Consider the following 20,505-nt stretch of genomic DNA (forward strand, 5'->3'; position numbering starts at 1 on the left):
TTAAGGCTTGGAGAACGTTATATTTACACCAAAGCAGATCAGTGTATAAACACAGCGTTAAAGACAAGAGGTAATATGTAACCTATGAACGCTAAAAGTAGAATTTATGCATCTTTTCTTGACAAATGGTTATACTGGATTTAATTAGATGTATATCGGAGTAAAAAAATAAAATAAAATAAAAGGCTGAAAATAACAGTTTTTCCTAATAAATTTTATTGTAATGGAATGGAAATGTGTCAGTACTATTTTTCCAAGGCACTGCATGCATGTTCTGTTTAACAATCAGAATTGCTGTTGTGGAAGCGAAAGTCATTTTCTGAGGCTCGGTAAACACAATTATGTACACGTGACCGGGAAGGCTAAAGATGTTGAGGTCAAGCCAGAGTCGGACTTACACCGCCTTGCTGACCATTGAAAGGATTCTGTAACAGGGAGAAGACCGGCTTATGCCTGGCGTGTTGGACTTGGACCAGCAGGAACTGCAGGTGTCGTGGTCATCACAGGAGTTGCCTCTCTGTGATGAGCAAGGTGCAAGATGATTCTCACCTTGCTGAATTAAGAATTTGTACCCCAGTCTTGGTTATGACTCTGTCTTGGTTGCTCAAACCGAGCACAGGGAGGCAAACGAAATTATTTCAACAAGGGACACAAGACATGAAAGCTGCTTTTATGGCGCTTGAGACTGGACAAAGATGGAACTGAGAGTTCAGCGAGTCTCATGTCACCGCTTAGTTGAAGGCCACAAAGGAAGAAGTGAAATACCTAAAGGCTAAAAATGATTCTTTTAATCATAGCAAGTCGTTTTAGTCGACTACAATATGTTTGAAGAACTTGGGCGAATGCCAATAGGGACAATAATCTATAATTACATTGAATTAGAGAGGAGTTTTGGAACTTTGTATGGTCATTTACCTCAATATTTGCCAAGAATACTTATAGAAAAATAAACTGATGTGGAATGTCTTCAAAGGCGTTTGTTCACAAAACGGCTAAATGGGCAAATTACCATAAAAAGACACCATTGACAAGCTGCCATGAACAAATGCTTCATAGGAAGACATACATTTAGAGAACATGTTTTATTATTTTTGTTGAAATTCAAACAGGGTCATAAATCTAAGCTTAGAAATCTGCTTTTCCAGTCCACGTAAAGAGCAGCTCATCTGGCCACATGAGCATGAAACACACATTGCACCGTGATGCTTCCCTTTTGTAAGTTCGCGTTACAATGCTAACGCCAAACAAGTGACACTTTTGTTCCTCTGAGTTCTTCCGCTAAAAGGAACGAATGCAAAATGTTCTTTATTTGGAATAAATACAATTTCGAAGACGCACAAAACAACGATATAGAGCAGAGGCGACTCACACCCGGTCAGTTCATATTCGCTGAACCTGCGCGTTCCCGACTGAGTCCTGCAAGCTGGTCAAAGAGAGAAGACTGCGAATCCTCTTACGGTTTCCGCACAGACGGAAAACAGGCATAAAGCCCGTCTCCTCCGCGTCTTGCTCATATCAGAACAAACTCGTCCATGCTGTTGCCGTCCTCGTCATTCAGTTTGTTGTCTTTCTGGATGCAAGTGATGCAGTGGATGCTTTCCTCCTCCATGTCCCGACGCGTCTCCTCGGAGAATATAAACATGGGGTACGTCTCTGCCGACGTGGAGACGGCCTGCGGAGCAGAACGCGACCATCAAAGCTGAATTTCAAGATCAAAGCACATCAAAATATCTGTTTGAGCCTCTCTGAACTGAAAGGGGCGGTATTATGTGTTCTCCAGCCACATTGTATAATTTCATAGAAAAATCAAGTAATTATGTTACCTCCAGTTACAAAATGCTTTACATATCAAATATGACTTAGAAGAAATTTGTGTCATTTAATGCCTCGAAATTGGCCCTCTGTCTCTTTAAGAAGCACCTATTCTTTCCGAAACTTCGCGTTCAGGAAATCATCACATGGCTCCTCCATTGACCCTTTAACGTTTTGACTGAGAAGTAGCTCGCATAATGAGCTCAGCAGATGTGCAGTCCCACCAGATGTTGGCTAATTTCTGCTTGCTGGCAGGGTTAGAATAGGCTTGGGGTTTCTTTATTGTAGCTTAATTGAATTTTGTTGTGACTCGAGTAAGTTTGAGCTGGGTTTTAGAGTGAGTTTTTATTAGTTGGTAAACATTGTTTAGTTTTTAGAAGTTGTACAATTTTACAGTAGTTTCACACTTGGGCTGTTTTTCTTGGATGCAGAATGCAGAAAGGTCAAACCATTCTACTGTCATTATGTATACATTGATTTAGAGTCCCCCCCCATTAATCAATGTTTTTATTTATTTCATGCAACAATGATGTTTTCTGAATTTAATTTTTCTCATTTTGTTGGTTTTTGCTATCTTGATGGCGAGTCTGAAGGAGCTGAGTCGTGGGGATTGCTGCTCTGTCAGGGGAGGAGTTTGTCTCGAAGGCGGAGCTAGGTCCACCCAGGCGTTTGGCACAGCTGAGTGGTTGCCACGGGAGATTAGAGATTTCCTCAAACATGCATGAGAGAATTAAAGCAACGGTCCAGGTGTGTTTTTGTTGAGGGCGTGACACTATAATGTGACATCAAAGCCAATTTCACATAACGCTGCCCCTTTAATAAAAAATGCTGCCTTTGATGAATAGCAAGAAGAAAATTGTACCTCGTTCACTGCTGCGCACATGAGCTCAAACTCATTTTGACCTTTTGCATAAAATCCTATGGTACAGCTGGGATCCATGCGGGAAAAGGCCATTTTCCTGGGATTCTTACAGTGAAACGACTGCAAACAGAGACGAGAGATGAGACCAGAAGAAAAAAAAAAAACAGTCAACATTCACATTGATATGCAAATACTAACATCAACTTTTCCTCTTTTTGTCATATTACAACCAAGATCTTATTGAGATTTTTGTGTGTCATGGACTAATTTTAAAGTAAAAGAAATTAAGTTTGAAAACATGGTTTTCAAAATTTTGTTTACTGTTTGCACTGACAGGATTTGTGTACTTAAGTAATGTTAACCTTGTCCTGCATACCCTTTGTTTATTTTTAGCTAGATATGTCTATCATTGTTCAGGGACAACAGACGTCACAATCATGCACCACTGATTTGGTTCGTTACATAAAATACCCCCCCCCAAAATACATAAAGTTTGGCCTTTTAACATGAGACAACCAGCAATGATAATTTTCATTCTACACTTAAAAAAAAAAAAAAAAGTGCAGCACTCATTTCTGTCAGTTCAGACAGAAATCTAAACTGACAGAAGAATGACAAGCTAATTTTTTTTTTTACTATGTTTTAACGGTTGCTAAACTGAGCAGGTGTCACCAGGCAAAACGAGACAGAAAGTGATAAAAAGGGAAGGAAGTGAAATGCTAACTTATACCTCTAAGGGAAAGTTGTCCTTTTTCATGTTCACTGCAGGCTGGCAGTAGTGAGGGTCTAAGTACAGCAGATGGTCGTCTTCATCGAAGCAGGGGAGGAGAGAAGGCAAAATGAAAAAAATATATATATGTACATATTTTTTTTTATTTAAAAAGTGATTAGATGGATGAGATGGTGTCGTGACGTCACCAAGCGTACCCTGGAAGCCAACGAAGAACAAAGAGTGCTTTGGTTTGCCACCAATGATCCCGATGCAGCACTGCAGCATTAGAAGTTTCTAGAAAGAAAATGCATGAATAGAACATACCTGTTTGCAATGCAATTTCTGGATATTTTTGCCCATTTCATTAAGCAGAAATTGGCTCATTCCAGACTCTCGCTAACTGATTAGCACATCTCTGGTCATAGGACGCTCATTCTCTCGTCATTAACAACAGAGCAATGGTTTAAGTACTTTGATGCAGGTGATGTACGAAGGATTGAGCTCCTGTCCTCCGAGCCGGACAGGAACCAGGACAATGACAGACTTCCAGCTTTGATGGAGGGGCCGTTCACACAGCCCTCTGACATCCTGGAGGTAGACTAAAAAAAAAGAAAAGTAATAAAAATTATTAAACCACAGTACGCTGAGCTAAAAGGGTAATTCAGGTTAATATTTACTCTTAGAAATGCACCAATTGGACTTAAATTGAAAACTGACCGTTTTCTGTTGATCGAGTCTTTTGCTCATCCATTAAAACCAAAGAAATCTCATCATTTTTAGCCCTGATTCACTTTTTTTGAGTTTAATAGAAAACACATTTTTTTATTTTAGCTGTATATTGATTGATGGGATGATCTTGTAATCCTGTCGGATTCAAAACTTCTGCAATCCCTTAAAGGGCCGGTATTACATATTTTCCAGGCATGTAGTGCCATTTTATGGCACAAAAAAGTAAATATGTAACCTTCAGTTGTTATAAAAATGCTTCATATACCAAATAAGACTTTAAAGAAATTTCACATTATAATTCAATGCCTTGAAAGTGGGTCTCTGTCTCTTTAAGAAGCGTTCAGAAGCTCCTGCTTTTTCTGAGACGCCGCCTTCAGGAAGTCATCATGTTGTTAACCCTTTACAACGTGTTTAAATCAGCATTTTATGGAGAAGTAACTCCTATAAAGAACATATGACGCTAACTGGTGTTTGCTAATTGCTGTTGGCTAGTCTGAAGGAGCTCAAAGGCGATTGCATGGTTTGAAAGGTTGCCACGGGAAGGACTTCTCAAACATGCATGAACAAATTAAGGCAACACTTCTGGTATGTTTTTTATGAGGGAATAACAATGCAAACCGAAACATAGTTGACTTTACATGACATGGCATCAATATAGATTAAAAAAAAACGGGAATCGGCATAAGAAAAAAAAATGGAAATCAGTTTAGACAAAGAAAACCTGACCACTTACTGGTGCAGTCTTGTGCAACATAAATGACCAGATTGGGCAGATCCACCGAAGCCGCCACAGCTTTCCTGAAAACAGGATCACATTCACCGTCAGAGTACGAAGAACCTCCCACTCTGACGCTCCAACGCCTGCGAGGGATTCATTCACTTCTTACTTCAGGATGTGAGCCACGATGGACGGGCCGTACCAGTCGCCGGCCTTCTTCCCCGAGCTTTGCCCCAGCTCCACCAGCTTGTGTATGCCGAACGGTGCTGTGGGGTGGTCCGCGAACCAGCCCACCACCCTCCTGTGCGTGGCTTCCATGGGTCTGTCCAGGAGGGAGCCGACGCTCAGCTTCCGCCCCCTCTTGCTCCCGACTTCCCCTGCCGTCCGGCCGGCCGGGTGGAGCAGGTCCAGGTCGTCCTTGACGGCGGAGTACCGTACAGGCCAAGTCCAGTCTAGAAGAAGTTCAGAGACTTTTTTTTCCCCCTCCAAAATGTTACTTGTGCACCGTCGTGGAAGTAAAAAGCTTTTAGCAGTTTTCCAAGCTTTGTAGCTTCAGTTTTTGCTGCGACCATTTTCACACGTTATTAGATTGTGAAAGGCACACTGACACCTGCAAGTCGTCAGTGTGACAGCAGCACCGTCATGCTTACTCACTGCTACATGTGACACTGTGATAGTGTTGCAATGACAGTTTCAGTGAGGTTCTCTTCATGAGTTAAAAGGGTTTCATTTGAACATCATAACATATGAGTGGACAGTGTTTCAGCTGCTTTCTGTGCGCCTCCTTCCTTCATCAACAGCAATTTCAATCAAATTCAAAAATACTTTATTTAAGGGCTGCAACTAATAACTATTTTAGTTATCGATTAATCCTTTGATTACTCTGATTAATTCGATTTTTGAAAACCGGCACATTCTGCAGATTTGCCATTTAAGCTTATTTTATGAAATATTAGAAATACATAAAAAAAAGCAAATAATTTAATTCCATTTTTAAAACAACAAAGAAGGCTTCTTAATCTTGAATGCAAATATATATGCATATATATATATTTGGCTGACTTACTGCTCTAAATGTGTTTTCAGCAAATGTCGTATCGCGTCTGTACACTCGAATCAACAGATGATTATTAAATTAATTGACAATTACTTCAATCATTGATTTGCCACGATGAATCGAATTGATCGTTTCAGGCCTAACAACAACTGTACCATTTGTGGATACTTGAGTGCAGTTTAAATGAAAGTCATTTCAACTGTGAAAAACATTTAGATTGTTATGTAAAACTAATAGTTAACAAAATACCACGCCTGACCTAAAATACCCCCTCAAAAAAGTGTCACAGCAACAGTTTTATCAAAACAGCTAATTAAAAGAGCATGCTTTTCATTTTCCTTCAACTCTCCCATTAGATTATATTTGCGTGCTGTCACCTGCAGGCATCAGGTGTAGGAGCAGGCCCTGCGCCAGCAGCATTTGGCCCGTCCGCAGAACACACCCCCAACCGCCGTCTGTGGTGAGAGAGGAGCCCGGCAGCTGAGGGAAGCCCCGTCTGTACGTCAGCCACAGGAAGGACGTGAAGGAGCGGCGGAAACGCTCCCTGTCCCCTGAAAGGGTTCAGAGACGGTTCACAGAACTTTTTTCTTGAACTGCTACGACAAGCCGCGCGGTCCGAGCGTTTGGTTTGGTTGGACTCACCGCTGTCTTTGAGATCATACGTTTTCCCCAGCATGATGAGTGGCGAGCTCTTGTTAAATTTGGACTTCTGCTTCAAGGACCAGCCTGGTGAAGTAAAGAGAGGGGTTCATTTAAAAAAAAAACAAGAACTACTAAATATGTGTTGTAGGAATGCAAAGTATTGATTGGTAAATTAATCTGAACTTTTTCATAACATGTACTTTGTCATGTTATGACATTCAGCATTTCATAATATGCTGAATTTAAAAAATCATTACATTTGAACATTATCTTGTGTCAGTTGTATCACAAGATTTTTTTTCTAGAAAAAGCATGTTTTTTTTTCTTCCCTGTAGAATCTCAAAATTTTTGAGTTAATTGGTGGGAATTTTACTTAATCAATAATTAACTGTAAGTAGATTAATTGTTTGCGTCTCTAACATGTAGGGAACAATGATAATAATAAATAAAACAACTGACCATATTTGACGCTGTTCCATGCTGAGACCAGTTTGGATTTAAATTTGCTTTTGTCTTCCGCCACCCGGTCCTCGTAGAACATCTCCTGGCCCAAAGAACCAGCGGACACAGAGGGGAGGAGATCCCAGTCATCCAACTGGTCGACAGCGGCGGACCTGCCGTAAACATAGGTGGAGGACGTGGTGGGGTCCATGAAGGCAGCCGATCACCATATCCGGGTGTGTGGTGCTGCTCCCATTTCTCCTGATCACCACAGAGCTCTGTGCGCCATAAAACACGTGACATAAAACGTTAACCGTTTCCTACCATCCACATGTGACACTAGTTGCCGTCCGCAACGAATCCCACTGGCACAAACGATCTCCTTTCCCACCACGTCGGATCAGCCAATATAAATCAAAGTGAGATAATAAACAGAGACGTGTGACCGCACCCTGCGACTACTAATGGAGTTTCAGGTATGTCACTTTAACTGCTGCTGCAGCTGCTGCTGGTTCCCAGCGACACTTGCACAGTCATGGTTGTCACCACACTGTGGTTGATGCGAAAGACTTCACACACTCTCGGAGAACGCTACGGGCCGGGCCAGCCAGCTGCAGTGCAAAATGGAGGAAACGGGCCAAAATGCATGAAAAAACACAAAACAAACAAACAAACTAAACCACACCAAAAATAAATTAACTTGTTTGTAATGGTTGGTTATAACAAAGATGCATAGATTGGCATTATTGTACTGCTTCGTTACAGATGCTTCCAGTCTGCTGATTTTTCAGGTAAGGGTCAGGAGTTTCACTAGATAATTTGAATAAAAAACATGATAGATGTTTGTGACACAGCATATTGTGAGATAAAAATAAAAGCAAAAAAAAGAAGAAAAAAAGAAAATCAAAGTAAAGAAAAATGATTGGTGTAATTTTCAGCTTAAAAAGTTATGAACTTTGCATGGAAAAATCTTATCCTGATGAAAAAAAAAATTACAAGCGTCACATGTTGCAGTCTGGAGCCACATAAAAATGACCAAAGCAGAGAAAATCTAAATGATGCAGAAAAACAAGGTTTGTTCCTGTTCAACCCTCACTTCACTATCTCACGATGGAGAATCGGCTGCTGGCTGGATGAGCACACGAAGCTCCACCTCCAGCCAGTCCATGACAGGCATGTGACCGACTCTGAAGTGGTGGAGCTCAGACTCCGCGCTCGGTTTTCAAAGAGCTTTGGGGCGCAGCGATCGCAGCCCTCTGGCCGATCACCGATCTTTAGAAAGCCTGGCCTGCCAACTTCAGCTGATTCTAAATTTACTTTTCATAATTGACAGTAGCCAAGTTGTCAAAGTCTTAATCTGCATGACCAACTGTGCTGGCATAACGCATCTCTACAATTCTTCACTTGTTGATGCGGCCGGGTCACATTTTGGACACTGCTGAAGTCTTTTTGTTAGAATTTGTTTCAGTATTTCACCTGCAGATCAACAATTATGACTAATCAAGAAAAATAAAAATAAATATATATGACTCTCTGGTCAATTATTGGAATGCGCCAAGTTACAGTCATTACAGAAAAAAAACTGAATAAAGTTATATTCAGCAGGTAAGATCAAGATCTACTCGCAAAATGTTCTTATTTTTAATGAATTAATTTGCTTTTTTTCTTCTTAAGCATTATGAACATTTTCATTTTCAGGGTGGAAACGTGAAAAAGTGGGTGAGAGGAAACACAATCTACTTCTTATCAACATAATTAGTTCAAGGATCTAAATAAGCAGATTGAAAGCGAATAAAACGTGGAAGCGAAGTTACATTTCAGACGTGGTGGCTTCAAAACATTGATATTTCATCGTTCTGGGGTCGAGCACGTAAAAATCCTGAGGAAACATCCCTTTGTTAGACCTGATCCCGGTTTCTATTCTGAACAGCATGTAGTCATTGCACTTCGTGCTCTTAAATGCAGGTGACTCTTATCAGGGCCAAGAATTTCTACGGGGATTCGCAACGACTATAAATCACCACCGGACCCTTCTGGCGACCGACGGCCGTTACAGAACACGTTCAACGTCGGCGAAACGGCGCTGACCTGTTCTCTGCGGCGGCGTCGTTCCTCCTCCGTCAAACTGCGACACTTTCGGACTCCATTTACGAAGCTCTGCCGCGCTGGGTTCTCGCTGCGCTGCTGTTGCCCCCTCGACTCCGGTCCCACGAACTGTCGAGCGTTGAAATAGCAACAGAGGACAGGCAGCGTCGTCACTTCCTGTTTGCGGTGGTCACGTTCTCGCCCTTCTGTGATTGGTCAAACAGCGGGGGGAGGCTATGGCAAGCCGTTTCAACATAAATTCGATGTCGTCCTGACTATCTTAATTGTAGGCATTTTTGAATTGGAAAGTACCTGTCGTATTTTATAGAAGCTGAATCATTTGATAGGGATTGTTTTTCTTTTGATCTACCCTGCGAGTAATTACACATATGCAATATTTTTAATGAAGCAAAGAGGAAGAGAAAGAGCATATTATAGTCGGTCCATATAAGATAGCCTATTATGTATTTTTCCTACCAAAGAAAACTGTGCAAAAACAAGTTTAGTTGGCATAGAAATAGTTTTTAAGGCTACATTAAAGGTCAGTGAGATCCTTCTGTGAAATCACTGGCTAATTTGAGCCAGACTTTATGCGGGCCCAAGTCTGTTTCGAAGTAGAGTCGCTGGACAATTGTGGCCCTAAGTAAGAGGAAATGAACTTGACTCACGAAAGAAAGTACTTTTGCATCTTTCCATTCAAGAAGACTGGAAGATCTTCTTAAAGATCAGCTCAGATGGCTGGAGGGCCAAATTTAAACTTGCGTTCCCAGGGCGATGCAAGATTTTTGAAAAATGTTCCACTGGTTGTAACACTACAACAATTTGGACCAACATGATTGCATAAGTGAAATAGAAAACAGTATGCACAGAGATGACAGCAAACATGTAGGTTCTTCGCTCTAGACAGGATCTACTGGGTTAGGGTTCTAAACAGAACTTTAAACAGAACTTTTTCACCTAGATGCGCAGAAAACTAACACAAAATACACCACTGAAGAACACACACACACAAAAAAATCTCAGATGATACCAAGGGTTTCTGACACAATTTATTTACTTTCTAGTTGACATTTCATTTGACATTAGTTATTCACAAGAGCTGCTGTAAAAAAAAAAAAAGAAGAAAGAAAAAAAAAGGTCAAACACTTGGACAAACATGGACATGACAGTAATGTTAGCAACTTCGGAACTTACAGAGTGAGGGGTCAGAACCGAAGGGAGAGCAACCACGCATATCTGGTGGGGGTACTTAATGATCTATTTCAATATTGCGCTGAATATTTCCAACAGTACATCGGAATCTTAAATAAATAAATACAAAATTCAATAAATAGAATTAAAAAAAAATGTAAAAAGGCTGGAACTCTGCCCACATAAACGCTCGAAGCCAGATGTTTATGTTCACTGTATGAAAAAAGAGAAAACGAACCAGTTTTTTGAAACTGTTCGACATTACCTCAAACTACGTTTCCTCCTTTTGGTCAGTTATGATTACAGAAATCATTTGTGTTCGCTAAAAGTTAGAGAGAGGATTTTTAAAACTTTGCTTTATAAGACATGAAAATATGCCATATAAAGTATTGACTTGGTCTTTTTAAGCTTCTGATAGATTAATTCATGCTGAATTTAAGTTAAGAGGACCAGTGACTTTTAAGGCAATATATTGCTTCGTTACATGAAATCACAAGAAGATCATAATAAATTAGGAAAAGAATCATACAAAGTTTTGTGCACATTTAATGGGACACTTTGAAAAAACTTCTTCTTTTGATTAATAAAACATTTTGCCACTAGGATATGAGGCGGTTTTTGTCCACATTGAAAGTAGTTTAATTGCAATGAAAAGCCCTTTTCCAGCATCAACGACTGGGTGTCGCCACTGGCACGAACCACAAAGAAAACAAAATGGACAATCGGACCCTGGTTACAAAAAACGGCTTAAAAACCATAAGATCAATGTTTTGAAACATAATAGTAGTTTTAGGCTGAGCTAAAAAGGTGACCTACAAATCCAGGGCAGGACACTGTTGGGGGAAAAAAATATTTTTAATCTTTTTTCCCTGGTTAAATTAAAAACTGAAAATCCTGACTCTGTTGTATCAGTTCTGTCAGACGTAATGGACCAAAACTCCAGAAAACTGTTGTTGGAGACAAATCTAAATCTACGTTACTCTCATAATTGCAACATATAGTTAATAGAGATCATTTTGGTAATCTTGACAAAAGGAAACTTAGCGAAAACCAGACCAAAAAACAAAACAAACAACTGTCTTTTCATACAGTGAATGTAAAGTCCTGGCTATAAATATATCGGTGAAACGCAACATAAAGTGCAATTCGGTTACACATGAAACACTGGTGTTTATTGTTAAAACTACATCATCAGAGATAAGATGAAGATTGCAATTGAGATCAACGTAAACATGTCTGCCTATGCATAAGAACTACAAACTATGCACAACACAAGTTCCACAGAGTGAGGATATCGGACACTAAGGTTCCCTTCTGGCTCTACGTCATGTTGCCCACAAGGTGGCAGTCTAAGACAAGTCTGATACCTATTGCCCTGACACTACATGTTAACACACAACAACAAATCTATGCTCTTCTCACAGACAGTGATGCTCAGTGTTACAGGACTGGGCACTGATGGGATTGCATATTATTTAACATTTTAAGTAAGAAAAAAAACAAACAAACTCCACAACAACAACAAAGATGACCACATAACCTTTAAGTAAAAACACTGGCACTTCCCGTTTCGCCTGGTACGACACCACAAACTGTAGCTGAGCGCGAGTGAAAAAGCGTGACTGAAAACCGCTCTCTCCTCTAAGTGCTACTTTCCACGTGTGTCATTAACCGCTGCCACGCTCTGAACGGACATATTTTACACATTTTACTCTAAAATGTAGAATTGCACATATCACTGTAATTAGCAGACGCAAGTTTTCAAAATGAAACAGTATGTCTCTGATTGACTTATTGTACGCTTCATGCTGTTTTCTATAGTTGTCTGGAGCACAATGTAAACGTAGACACCCGGGAGACACAAAGACGGGACAATAGTGGCATTTGGCAGCACATTGCATAGTGTCCCTGTGCAAGTTCATCGGATTTCTTCCTCTCAATCAGCCCTTTACAGATCTGAGGGAAACTATCTGATCCATCCTTCAACTCTGTCACTGCACGCATTTTGGTTTCTTGGTTCACTTTCTGCTGTGTACAGCGAATCCTCAGCCCACCATACATGAAAAACCATTCTGTTTGCGACGCCTTCAATCACCAAAACAAAGTACAAAATGCCACACAAAAGTATTTATACCCCTTCGACCTTCTGTAATGTTACAACCGCAGCGTCTTTTATTGAAATGTTATGTGACAGTTGGTGTTTTGATGGTTTCGCTGTTGGTGACAAAGGTCAGGCCCAAAATGCTCAGTGTTACAGGAGTTTTTTGTTTCGTGCATTTGCCGACGTTAAAAGTTAGGCCCATTTAGCTCCCCTTAAATTAAAATTTCCAGACAAACTCTGAAGCTAATTTACGTGGCTGTTTTGTAAACTCCCTGAAAAAAGCTTAACTTTGGTCCAAAATTATAATATTCCAGTCAGAGGTGGGCACTCTAATTCGCTAACACGCTAACTGTGAAGCTAATTTTATTTTATTTTATTTTTTGCTAACTTTGAAAACGTTAAGCACATTTAGCTTCCCTCAAGTCAAATTTTGCAGATAAACTCTTAAGCAATAATTTACCTGGCTGTTTTGTAAAACGTTCAGTTGAATAAAGTTTGATGTCTGAGTTGAAGTTTTGGTTGTTGACTTAAGAATCCTTCAAGTAATTAGACATTTATATTTACTACATTACTGACATTTACCATATTCACCATGAACAAAATAAAAAACCTGTTGTATTTGTGCATTTATGAAGAGAGAAGCATAAACGCAATCTGTGGGTGGATCATAGAACATGCAAATTTTAACATCAAAATTAAATTGGTGCTTGAGGGTCGTAGTCTTTTGAGGACAGACATAATTTGAAGTACAGAAAAAATACTGGAAGTGTGGAATGGTTTAGCTGAAAGGACATGGCCCAGTCAAAGTACAAACCTAAATCCAATTTAGAATTTGTGGCGAAAGCTTTGAAAAAGTTCAAGGGGCATTTTTTTTGTTTTGTTTTTTCTTTGCAAGGCATTGAAGGCGTGAAAATTCACTCTATTGGTGACACGTTTTAGTACCCGAACTTCAAATAAATACAGCATAGAACTAAATGACATCCCTGGAACCGATAGCTGAAATGTGAGTAATGCCCTTTTCTGCCAGAATCGCACTTCCACACAGTCAAAAGTCTGCTTGTCAAGTTGAAAGGTTGTTCACAGTGTTTTCTATCTCAAGGTCCGCAGTATAGTATTCATCTTCTGCTTAAATAGTCTGTCATTCTCCCTAATCAGACATGCATGAAGACATATGCATTTCTTTTTTGTTTACAATATACACAACGTGAGATGAGCATACAGTACGTATGCAGGTCTACATCAAAACACCATGTGCACATTTTCACATCAGTACTTGATCATTGACATCTTTTCTACGTCTTTTCTATTTGGTGTATTTTTTAAAAATATTTTTGTTCAGGCATTGTTTTCTCTGCCTCATACTAATTTGTATGTTATGTCAGTCTGATGCTACAGTTAAAGGCATTACATGGGGGCAGTCTCAGTGTTTCTGAAGCTTTCACATCACGAGTGATGCTTAGCGCTCCGACTGTTACCTTTATCAGAGTGAGCAGTGGCTGTGGTGAAGCCCTGGGCCCCTCGGCGGACCCCTGCGGACGAGCCCTCCGCTTTCCCCGCTGCGCTTCCCTTCTTCTCCTCACTTGACTTTGAGGCGTCTTTCGTTTTGCTGCCCTCTTGAGACCCTCCTTTCATGGGACCCAGGACCGTCTTAGCCACACTTGTGAGCTGGGTGACGAAGCTGGTCTTGTCCCCCAGGGACACGGCCCGCAGTTTGCTTGAGCATGGCGAGGCAGCGTTTGAGGAAGGGGACGCTGGGTTTTCCTCCAGGACTTCCAGTTGAGCCTTCTCCTCTTTGACGAGACGGCTGCCGCTTGCCGACTTCTCCGCTCTGTGCCTGGGCGCGGCGAGCGTTTTAGCCGGGGGTGGAACTGGCGGTGCAGGTACTTTGGTCTTCGTCATATCAGTTGCCCTGTTGCCTCCACTGATACTTCCTTTGTCTCCAGTCTCTGAGCCCATATGCTGCTTGAACTGCTCAGTGGTCAATGTTTTCTGGAGGTTTGCTTTCTCTACACCTACAGCGCTTTTTTCTTTCTCTTCTGTCTTCTCCTGAGTTTTGGTAACATGTAACGCATCTGTCTGCACACTCTGCTGCTTTGTGTCTTGTTGTGGACTCTTGGATATGTCTGGAGTTTTCTCGCTAGCTTTGGTCGGAAAGTCTGTCGCCTCCACAGTTGACACTTTTGTACCTAAATGCTTGACCCCAGTGCCTGTTCTGACGTCTGCAGATGAGGTGCTAGTCTTTGTTTCAGCTGCCTTCGTACTTCCACTACTCCTTGCAACCTCCTTGAGTGTTGCCCTGCTTGTATCACCGTTGGTCTTCGACTCTGTTGGAGGAACTGACCTTACGTATGGCAACCCGGACAGCTCAGACGCTGACGGAACAACATCTTTCTCCTTTACTGTCACAAGTGTGTCTCTGCTGAGCAGAGATTCCTGCCTCCCCAGCTTCCTCACATGGTTCAGCGATCCAATCTCTGCTCCCATAGGAGGAGAAGGGGAGGAAGACGAGGACGGAGAGGGTGGAGCAGGTCCATTCTCTCCTTCTATCTCCAGCAAACTCTGCAGACTGTGTTCGCAGTGGAAGGACTCTCTCCTGTAGTCCCCGTGAGACACCTCTAAGCTATGCTTGCGCAACAACACTCCTCCGGTCAAAGGGGAAGGTGACGGCGACGACGAAGAGGAGGAAGGCAGGATGGGTGCCCCGAGCTTTTCTGCGGACTGGACCCGCTGCAGCAGGGGAGACCTGGGTGGCTCGGCGCTCTTGGGACGAGGGCGGGCGACTGGAGGCGAGGAGTGCAGCTTGGCGGGGAACATTTGGGTGGTGTTGGAGCTCCCCACCGTGTGGCCCGTGAGAGGCGGAGGGGAGGAGGTGGTAGGGGACGGGGTGTGAGCCAGGGGGGATAGCGGGATGTTACCAGCGGATTTGCAGCGTGCCGAGCGGTACTGGCGGTGAAGTTTGGGGGACAGGCCGTGTAGGGAGCTGGGCCTCATGTGGTGGGAAGTCGCTGGGGAGTTGGGAGTGCTTGATGCCGGGGAGCTGCTCTGGGACGACGTACCTGAGGACACAGTCATGTTATCACTGTCTTTGATACTAAGACAGTATGTGCATCTTAATAAACAATATCGTTAAACATTGTGTAGTACCTCTATGATTTTACGACTGCCTTTTTGAGTTTTTGGAATCAATTTCACTGACTTTGTAGCACCTCTTTAGGGATATTTGCAAGAAATTTTGCAATGCAAACATTTTGATCTCGGACTTGACATTAAGGAAAGCTGAGGCAGCAGTTTACTAAAGGAAGAAATACTGCCATCTCCAGGTGGGAGTTTGCAGCCTCTAGCTGTGTTTCCATTGACCACATATTTGTGCAATTGGACATTTTGTAAATAAATTTGCTTAATTTTGAAAAAAACCCTCTCATCCTAAAAAAAAAAAAAAAGCCCACCTCATCCTATCTTGGCGATAGGATGAGGTGAGCTTTCTTGGTCGTATCAAAATGTATTTATTTCGCGGAACTTTCACATAAATGCTTTTTTCCCCCACATCAAACTAGTTATATGATACACAACTGGACTTTGTCGGTGGCTTTATTTTACAGACAGCTGTCTTACTAACCCAGATAAGGGGATTCCAGAGTGGAGCGGTAGCTCTGTGTGGGGGAGCGGGCAGAAAAGCTGTGGGTGGGGGACCCCGGCAGGCTGTCTCCAGACGAAAGAGAGCGATTTAAGGACGAGAGGCTCCGGCTGGTGTGGAGCAGGTTGGACTGCTTTGCGATTTTCCTGAAGAGTGAGCTTCGTCTTTTACTGAAAAATAAACAAACAAACACAAAGAAAAAGAGCGATAAGGTGAATAAAGGCTCCTCGTAGAGTTAGAGGAAACAAATCTGTTTTTTGGGGCGTACTCTTGGCCCTCCTTGACGCCGGTCCTTTTGCTGCGACGCGCCATTTTACATTTGTAGCTGATCTTGCGGGCAGGCCCCACCTTTATGGAGGTGTTCTCAAAGGGAGTAGTCGCGACTGTAACTTTGTTTCCACTCTGTGGATTGCACATATTTACGCATTTCTAATCAGTTTAATATACAAGCAGTGTAATAGCAGGGTTTTCCTCCCAAATGTGTTTTTTTTTTACCTTCAGGATGAGCTCCACTACTTCTGTATGGACTAGGCCATGGACCGACTCCCCGTTTACGTGAGTTATTAGGTCTCCAGCTTTAAGGCCAGCTTCCTGCGCAGGACCTCCATCTTCAACATGCTGCAAAGAAGTGGGCAGTATAACATAAATGTAAATACCTTTTCAATGCTTTAAACTCTTTTGTAATTTGTTACAGTACAGCCACAAACTCAAGGGATTTTATGTGGGTTTCATGCTACCCACTCTTACCCAAACCATGTGATGCACGCTGTAAACATCACTGTCTCCTATGTAGACCCGGATCGCCCGGAGGGTGAAGCCGTACTTCTTCCCGGAGCGGTGGATGGTGATGGGAGAGTGCAGGACGTTCACCATGGGACAGAAGTCTCTGCTTGGAGACGAGTCGCGGGAGGACGGGTTGGACGACAGGGAGCGAGGCGACATGGGGCTGGGCAGTGGGGACGCACTGTGCTGCTCCACTGCGCAGAAACACGACAGTTCAGAGTAAAAAATGTGTAAAAAATGTCTTTTTTACATATTTGTTGAAACTGTGACCATGCTGTGACAGTATGGTCTGAAGCAAATAATCTGTGATTTGATTGAGCTCCTCCACCTCCAGATCAGAAACAACCAATCAGAGCACAGAGGAGGGTCTTAATACTGTTAATCATGCTAGTGTACATGCATGGAGAAATAACTTACTGTTCCAGAAAAACTGTTTGTTGGTAAAACAGTCGCAGTGCGCAATAAATCAATTAATAACATGATAAATTAAAGCAAGCTGGATCATTTTCATTTTGTTTTTCTTGTGTCTTTGTTTCTGTATGAAGAAAGGCTTCAGTCTGATGCTTTGGGCTCCACCGTCCCCTGTTCTGAAGAGCAATTTTGTTTATAGAGACTTCAATATCTATGTCATTTGTTGTTTTGGTTGTTTTTTTTGTTTAATAGGTCTATTCCGGGTAAACACTGCTATCGGGAAGAAGCTGTAGCGTAGCAAATAGCAATGGGGAGGGAAGTTCTGGCCAGCACGTACATAAGCTTGATTAACAGCAGTAAGACCTGCCTCCTTGTTCTGATTGGTTGTTTCTAGGTAGCACTGGAAGCACTGGAAGAAGGCAAAGAAACTACATTTTTTTTCACAGATTATCTGTCTCATGCCACGTTGTCACAACATAGAGATAGTTTAACAAACGTGAATTAATATTGTTTTGTAAAAGTTACATTCAGCAGCTAAAGTGATGCGAAGCTTCACCTGCTGGAATGATGACAGACAGAGCAGTGGCCGACGCAGACTTGATGACTTTAGATCCCGGTCGCGAGCTTCGCTTGTCTCCTTCGGACGAGAGCTGCTGGTGTCGGACTCTCCGCAACACCAGGTCCGTGGTGGCCCCACGGGGCCCCTGGAGATCAGGAAGGCCCAGACTGCTTGCGCTGCCTGGCAGCGACGTGTCGGCAGGCCTCAAAAGTTTGTCTAGGACAAAGCAGAACCATGAAACCCAACGGCACATAGACGCTCCGGGGCCTTACCCGATGCCGTGTGGCCCCTACCATCTTTAAGGAGCGTCCTCAGGTCTCCGTGGGAGGGGATGGCCCCTTCCAGGGAAGCGCCCCTGGTCTTGACGGGAGGCTGCTTCCCCGGACCCGGCGGCTCGGCGTCCAGCTCCTGAGGTGAGGCGAAGCGGCTCATATCCATCAGGGCGGAGAAACGCCTGCGAGCCCCGGACGGCGGGCTGGAGTCACTTTCAGTGAAGAAGGACTCTGAACAGGACAGGCGCTTCCTAGAAAAGCAAGGCAACCACACTTAAGAGCATCAGCAGCAGAAGGCAAAATATAAATGAAAAAATAAAAACATAATTTGACCGGGTTTTTTTTTTGTACATTTCCGGTGAACTTGTCCTCCAGCTCTTGTCTCGTAGGGTGACGCTTCCCAAGCTTTCTCGCTTGGCGACCCGGTCCTCCCTGGGAACCTTGTGCTCCCGTAGAGTCACAGTGTGGGGTTTGTGCTCCAGCTGGGACAGATGCTCCATGCTGCTGTACACCTGCAGGTTGGTGCAACAATCCGGTCAGCGGATTAGAAATGAACAGAACATCTGGTCAGAATTTACTCATCTTATTTTTGGCCTTTTTAATGTTTTCCTCAAACTTCTGCACACAGACTCAAATACATATACACCTAAAAATAAAGCATTTATGTTATCTGAGAAATGCACAACCGTGTGTGTTCTGGGATACCTTAGCAATTTTTCTGCCACAAGCATTTCATAGAATTGTGAATTGAGTCATTCCAGAAGCCTCTCAACCTGTTTTAACCTCTTCAAAAGCAGTTTTGATTTATATTTTAGGAATGTGCACAGTTAGACATTAGGAGGCGCTAGAGCACCTGCCCTTATTCCTCTGGACACAAAAAGTGCCCTTCTGAAATTATTCTTTTTTTTTTTTCTGGTGAATTTGATAGTCTCTATAAAAAGAGTGCCATGTAGTTCTAATTTTGCTTGACACGACACCATCACACCCGACTGTATTCGCCCATAGAAGAGGATTAGGAACACCGAAAAGGAATTCCAACTTTAAAGTTAAATTCAAACTTTTTTTTTTTTCTGACTTCAGAAGTCAGAATTCTGAGATGCACATAACGAGTGGATGCAACCGTCTGATTCTGACGGGTTCAGACCTTGCTGAAGCGAGGCGAGCAGGACGAGAAGCGATGGATCTCCACTGGCTCATCGTCGTTGGTGTCATCTTCGTCGTAGGACTGGACGTGATGGTAGCGTTCCGACCGGGCTGAGGGACGAGAAGGAATTCTTTTCACGAGACTCACCGGCACGGTCCGCTGATCCGTTTCAGCAGACTTTTGACTTGAACCCCGCTTTTCCAGGAATGCTACGGGGGGAACTTACTGTCAAAATAACTGGTGTCTTCTTCTGACTCCAGGTGGGGGATGAACTCCGCTTTCTGTCTCAGCAGGCTGTTCCAGTCCACCTCTGCGAAGAACGAGTGCTGCTTGACTTCAAAAGCACCACCTGCAGGGCGTGGGGACGGAAACGCAGGACAAGACGGACAGTCAGGTGGGCGATGACTGCGGCCCTAAAGCCTGCAGGCGGACTCTGACCCCAACAGAAACGGACTAAACTCAGCTGACAGGTGCCTGACCTGTGCCCAGTCGCACCAGAGGATTGGTCTGCAGCAGAGAGGAGATCAGGTGCTGGGCGTCCACAGGAAGAGCCTCGTCTCCGTCTGGCCACACTATGTCATCTGCAGCGAAGAAGCAATTATGAGATGAGGACAATATACATTCAGAGCACGTATCCACATGGAGGACACATGTTAACGTCAACAGCTGCGTTTCCATTCACTGTATAATTACGCAATTTGATGTTTTGAACTCTTGTTTTTGGATAAATGGTTTGAAATGGGATGAGGTTTTTGTTTTAGGACGCATTAAAACTGGATTTTTTTGCAAAACTTTAATGGAAACACTTCTCACAACTGAATGCGCAAACCACAAAGAAGACGAGGACAGGAAGTAATTGGAGAACAATGTTTTCTAATGATGTGTTGCGTGAATCCTCTTAGTCGCATGTCATTCTGATCCAGCTTCTCAGTGAATGGAAGCGCCGCAATTGCCAGATTGTGTTTTCCCGACATCAGCGGAAGATCGATAACGCATTTTTGATGGCAGCGCCGCCAAGGAGACGTGGGAACCCCTCACCTGTGATGACTTGTCCAAACAATTCCTCTGGCGTGTCTCCAAAGAAAGGCACGCAGCCCACCAGGAACTCATACAGGATGATGCCCATTGCCCACCAGTCCACTGGTTTCCCATAACCCTGACGCAGAATCACCTCCGGAGCGATGTACTCCGGGGTTCCACACACCTAAAAGACGAGCAAGACTCGACTGAATCAGTTATTGCCTTATTTTGTGACACTTCCTCTTCTTCCTGCTTTCCTGTTAGAGGTGTGTGCATTTCCTACAACCTGTCTCTGACTAATGTGTTGCGTTCGAGGTGCAGCACCTACAGAA

The 20,505-nt window shown here is 43.0% G+C and overlaps 2 protein-coding genes across 3 annotated transcripts in view; both read right to left on the minus strand.

The window, feature by feature from the left end:
- Window positions 1–1,063: 1,063 nt before the first annotated feature.
- Window positions 1,064–9,262, minus strand: LOC129363440 (cysteine protease atg4da-like). The gene is made up of 11 exons (XM_055035571.1): window positions 9,062–9,262; window positions 6,992–7,251; window positions 6,533–6,616; window positions 6,268–6,441; window positions 5,003–5,285; window positions 4,849–4,913; window positions 3,858–3,985; window positions 3,602–3,680; window positions 3,405–3,481; window positions 2,675–2,794; window positions 1,064–1,672 (listed from the first exon to the last, which is right to left on the minus strand). The coding sequence occupies exons 2-11, from the start codon at window positions 7,182–7,184 to the stop codon at window positions 1,511–1,513; spliced, it is 1,365 nt and encodes a 454-aa protein (XP_054891546.1). The 5' UTR covers window positions 7,185–7,251; window positions 9,062–9,262; the 3' UTR covers window positions 1,064–1,510.
- An 815-nt stretch (window positions 9,263–10,077) lies between these two features.
- Window positions 10,078–20,505, minus strand: part of LOC129363432 (microtubule-associated serine/threonine-protein kinase 1-like) — a 41,914-nt gene continuing 31,486 nt past the window's right edge. For both annotated transcript variants that reach the window (XM_055035559.1, XM_055035560.1), the window contains 12 exons: window positions 20,192–20,357; window positions 19,633–19,734; window positions 19,380–19,502; window positions 19,154–19,263; window positions 18,361–18,521; window positions 18,031–18,260; window positions 17,735–17,953; window positions 16,732–16,961; window positions 16,480–16,602; window positions 16,253–16,386; window positions 15,967–16,154; window positions 10,078–15,406 (listed from right to left, as the gene is read on the minus strand). In XM_055035559.1, the coding sequence (XP_054891534.1) occupies window positions 13,794–15,406; window positions 15,967–16,154; window positions 16,253–16,386; window positions 16,480–16,602; window positions 16,732–16,961; window positions 17,735–17,953; window positions 18,031–18,260; window positions 18,361–18,521; window positions 19,154–19,263; window positions 19,380–19,502; window positions 19,633–19,734; window positions 20,192–20,357 (3,399 nt within the window). In that variant the 3' untranslated portion in view covers window positions 10,078–13,793. The remainder of the gene's footprint in view (window positions 15,407–15,966; window positions 16,155–16,252; window positions 16,387–16,479; window positions 16,603–16,731; window positions 16,962–17,734; window positions 17,954–18,030; window positions 18,261–18,360; window positions 18,522–19,153; window positions 19,264–19,379; window positions 19,503–19,632; window positions 19,735–20,191; window positions 20,358–20,505) is intronic.

The sequence above is a fragment of the Poeciliopsis prolifica genome, unplaced genomic scaffold (genome assembly GCF_027474105.1).
Source record: "Poeciliopsis prolifica strain line A6 unplaced genomic scaffold, Auburn_PproV2 SCAFFOLD010, whole genome shotgun sequence".
Classification (NCBI taxonomy): domain Eukaryota; kingdom Metazoa; phylum Chordata; class Actinopteri; order Cyprinodontiformes; family Poeciliidae; genus Poeciliopsis; species Poeciliopsis prolifica.

Excerpts from the sequence above, each read along its gene's own strand:
- LOC129363440 (XM_055035571.1), bottom strand. The coding sequence starts at position 7,184 with ATGGACCCCACCACGTCCTCCACCTATGTTTACGGCAGGTCCGCCGCT. Across the intron at positions 4,914-5,002 it reads ATCGTGGCTCACATCCTGAA|GAAAGCTGTGGCGGCTTCGG; the intron begins GTAAGAAGTGAA and ends TCCTGTTTTCAG. Across the intron at positions 3,986-4,848 it reads TGTTGCACAAGACTGCACCA|TCTACCTCCAGGATGTCAGA; the intron begins GTAAGTGGTCAG and ends CTTTTTTTTTAG.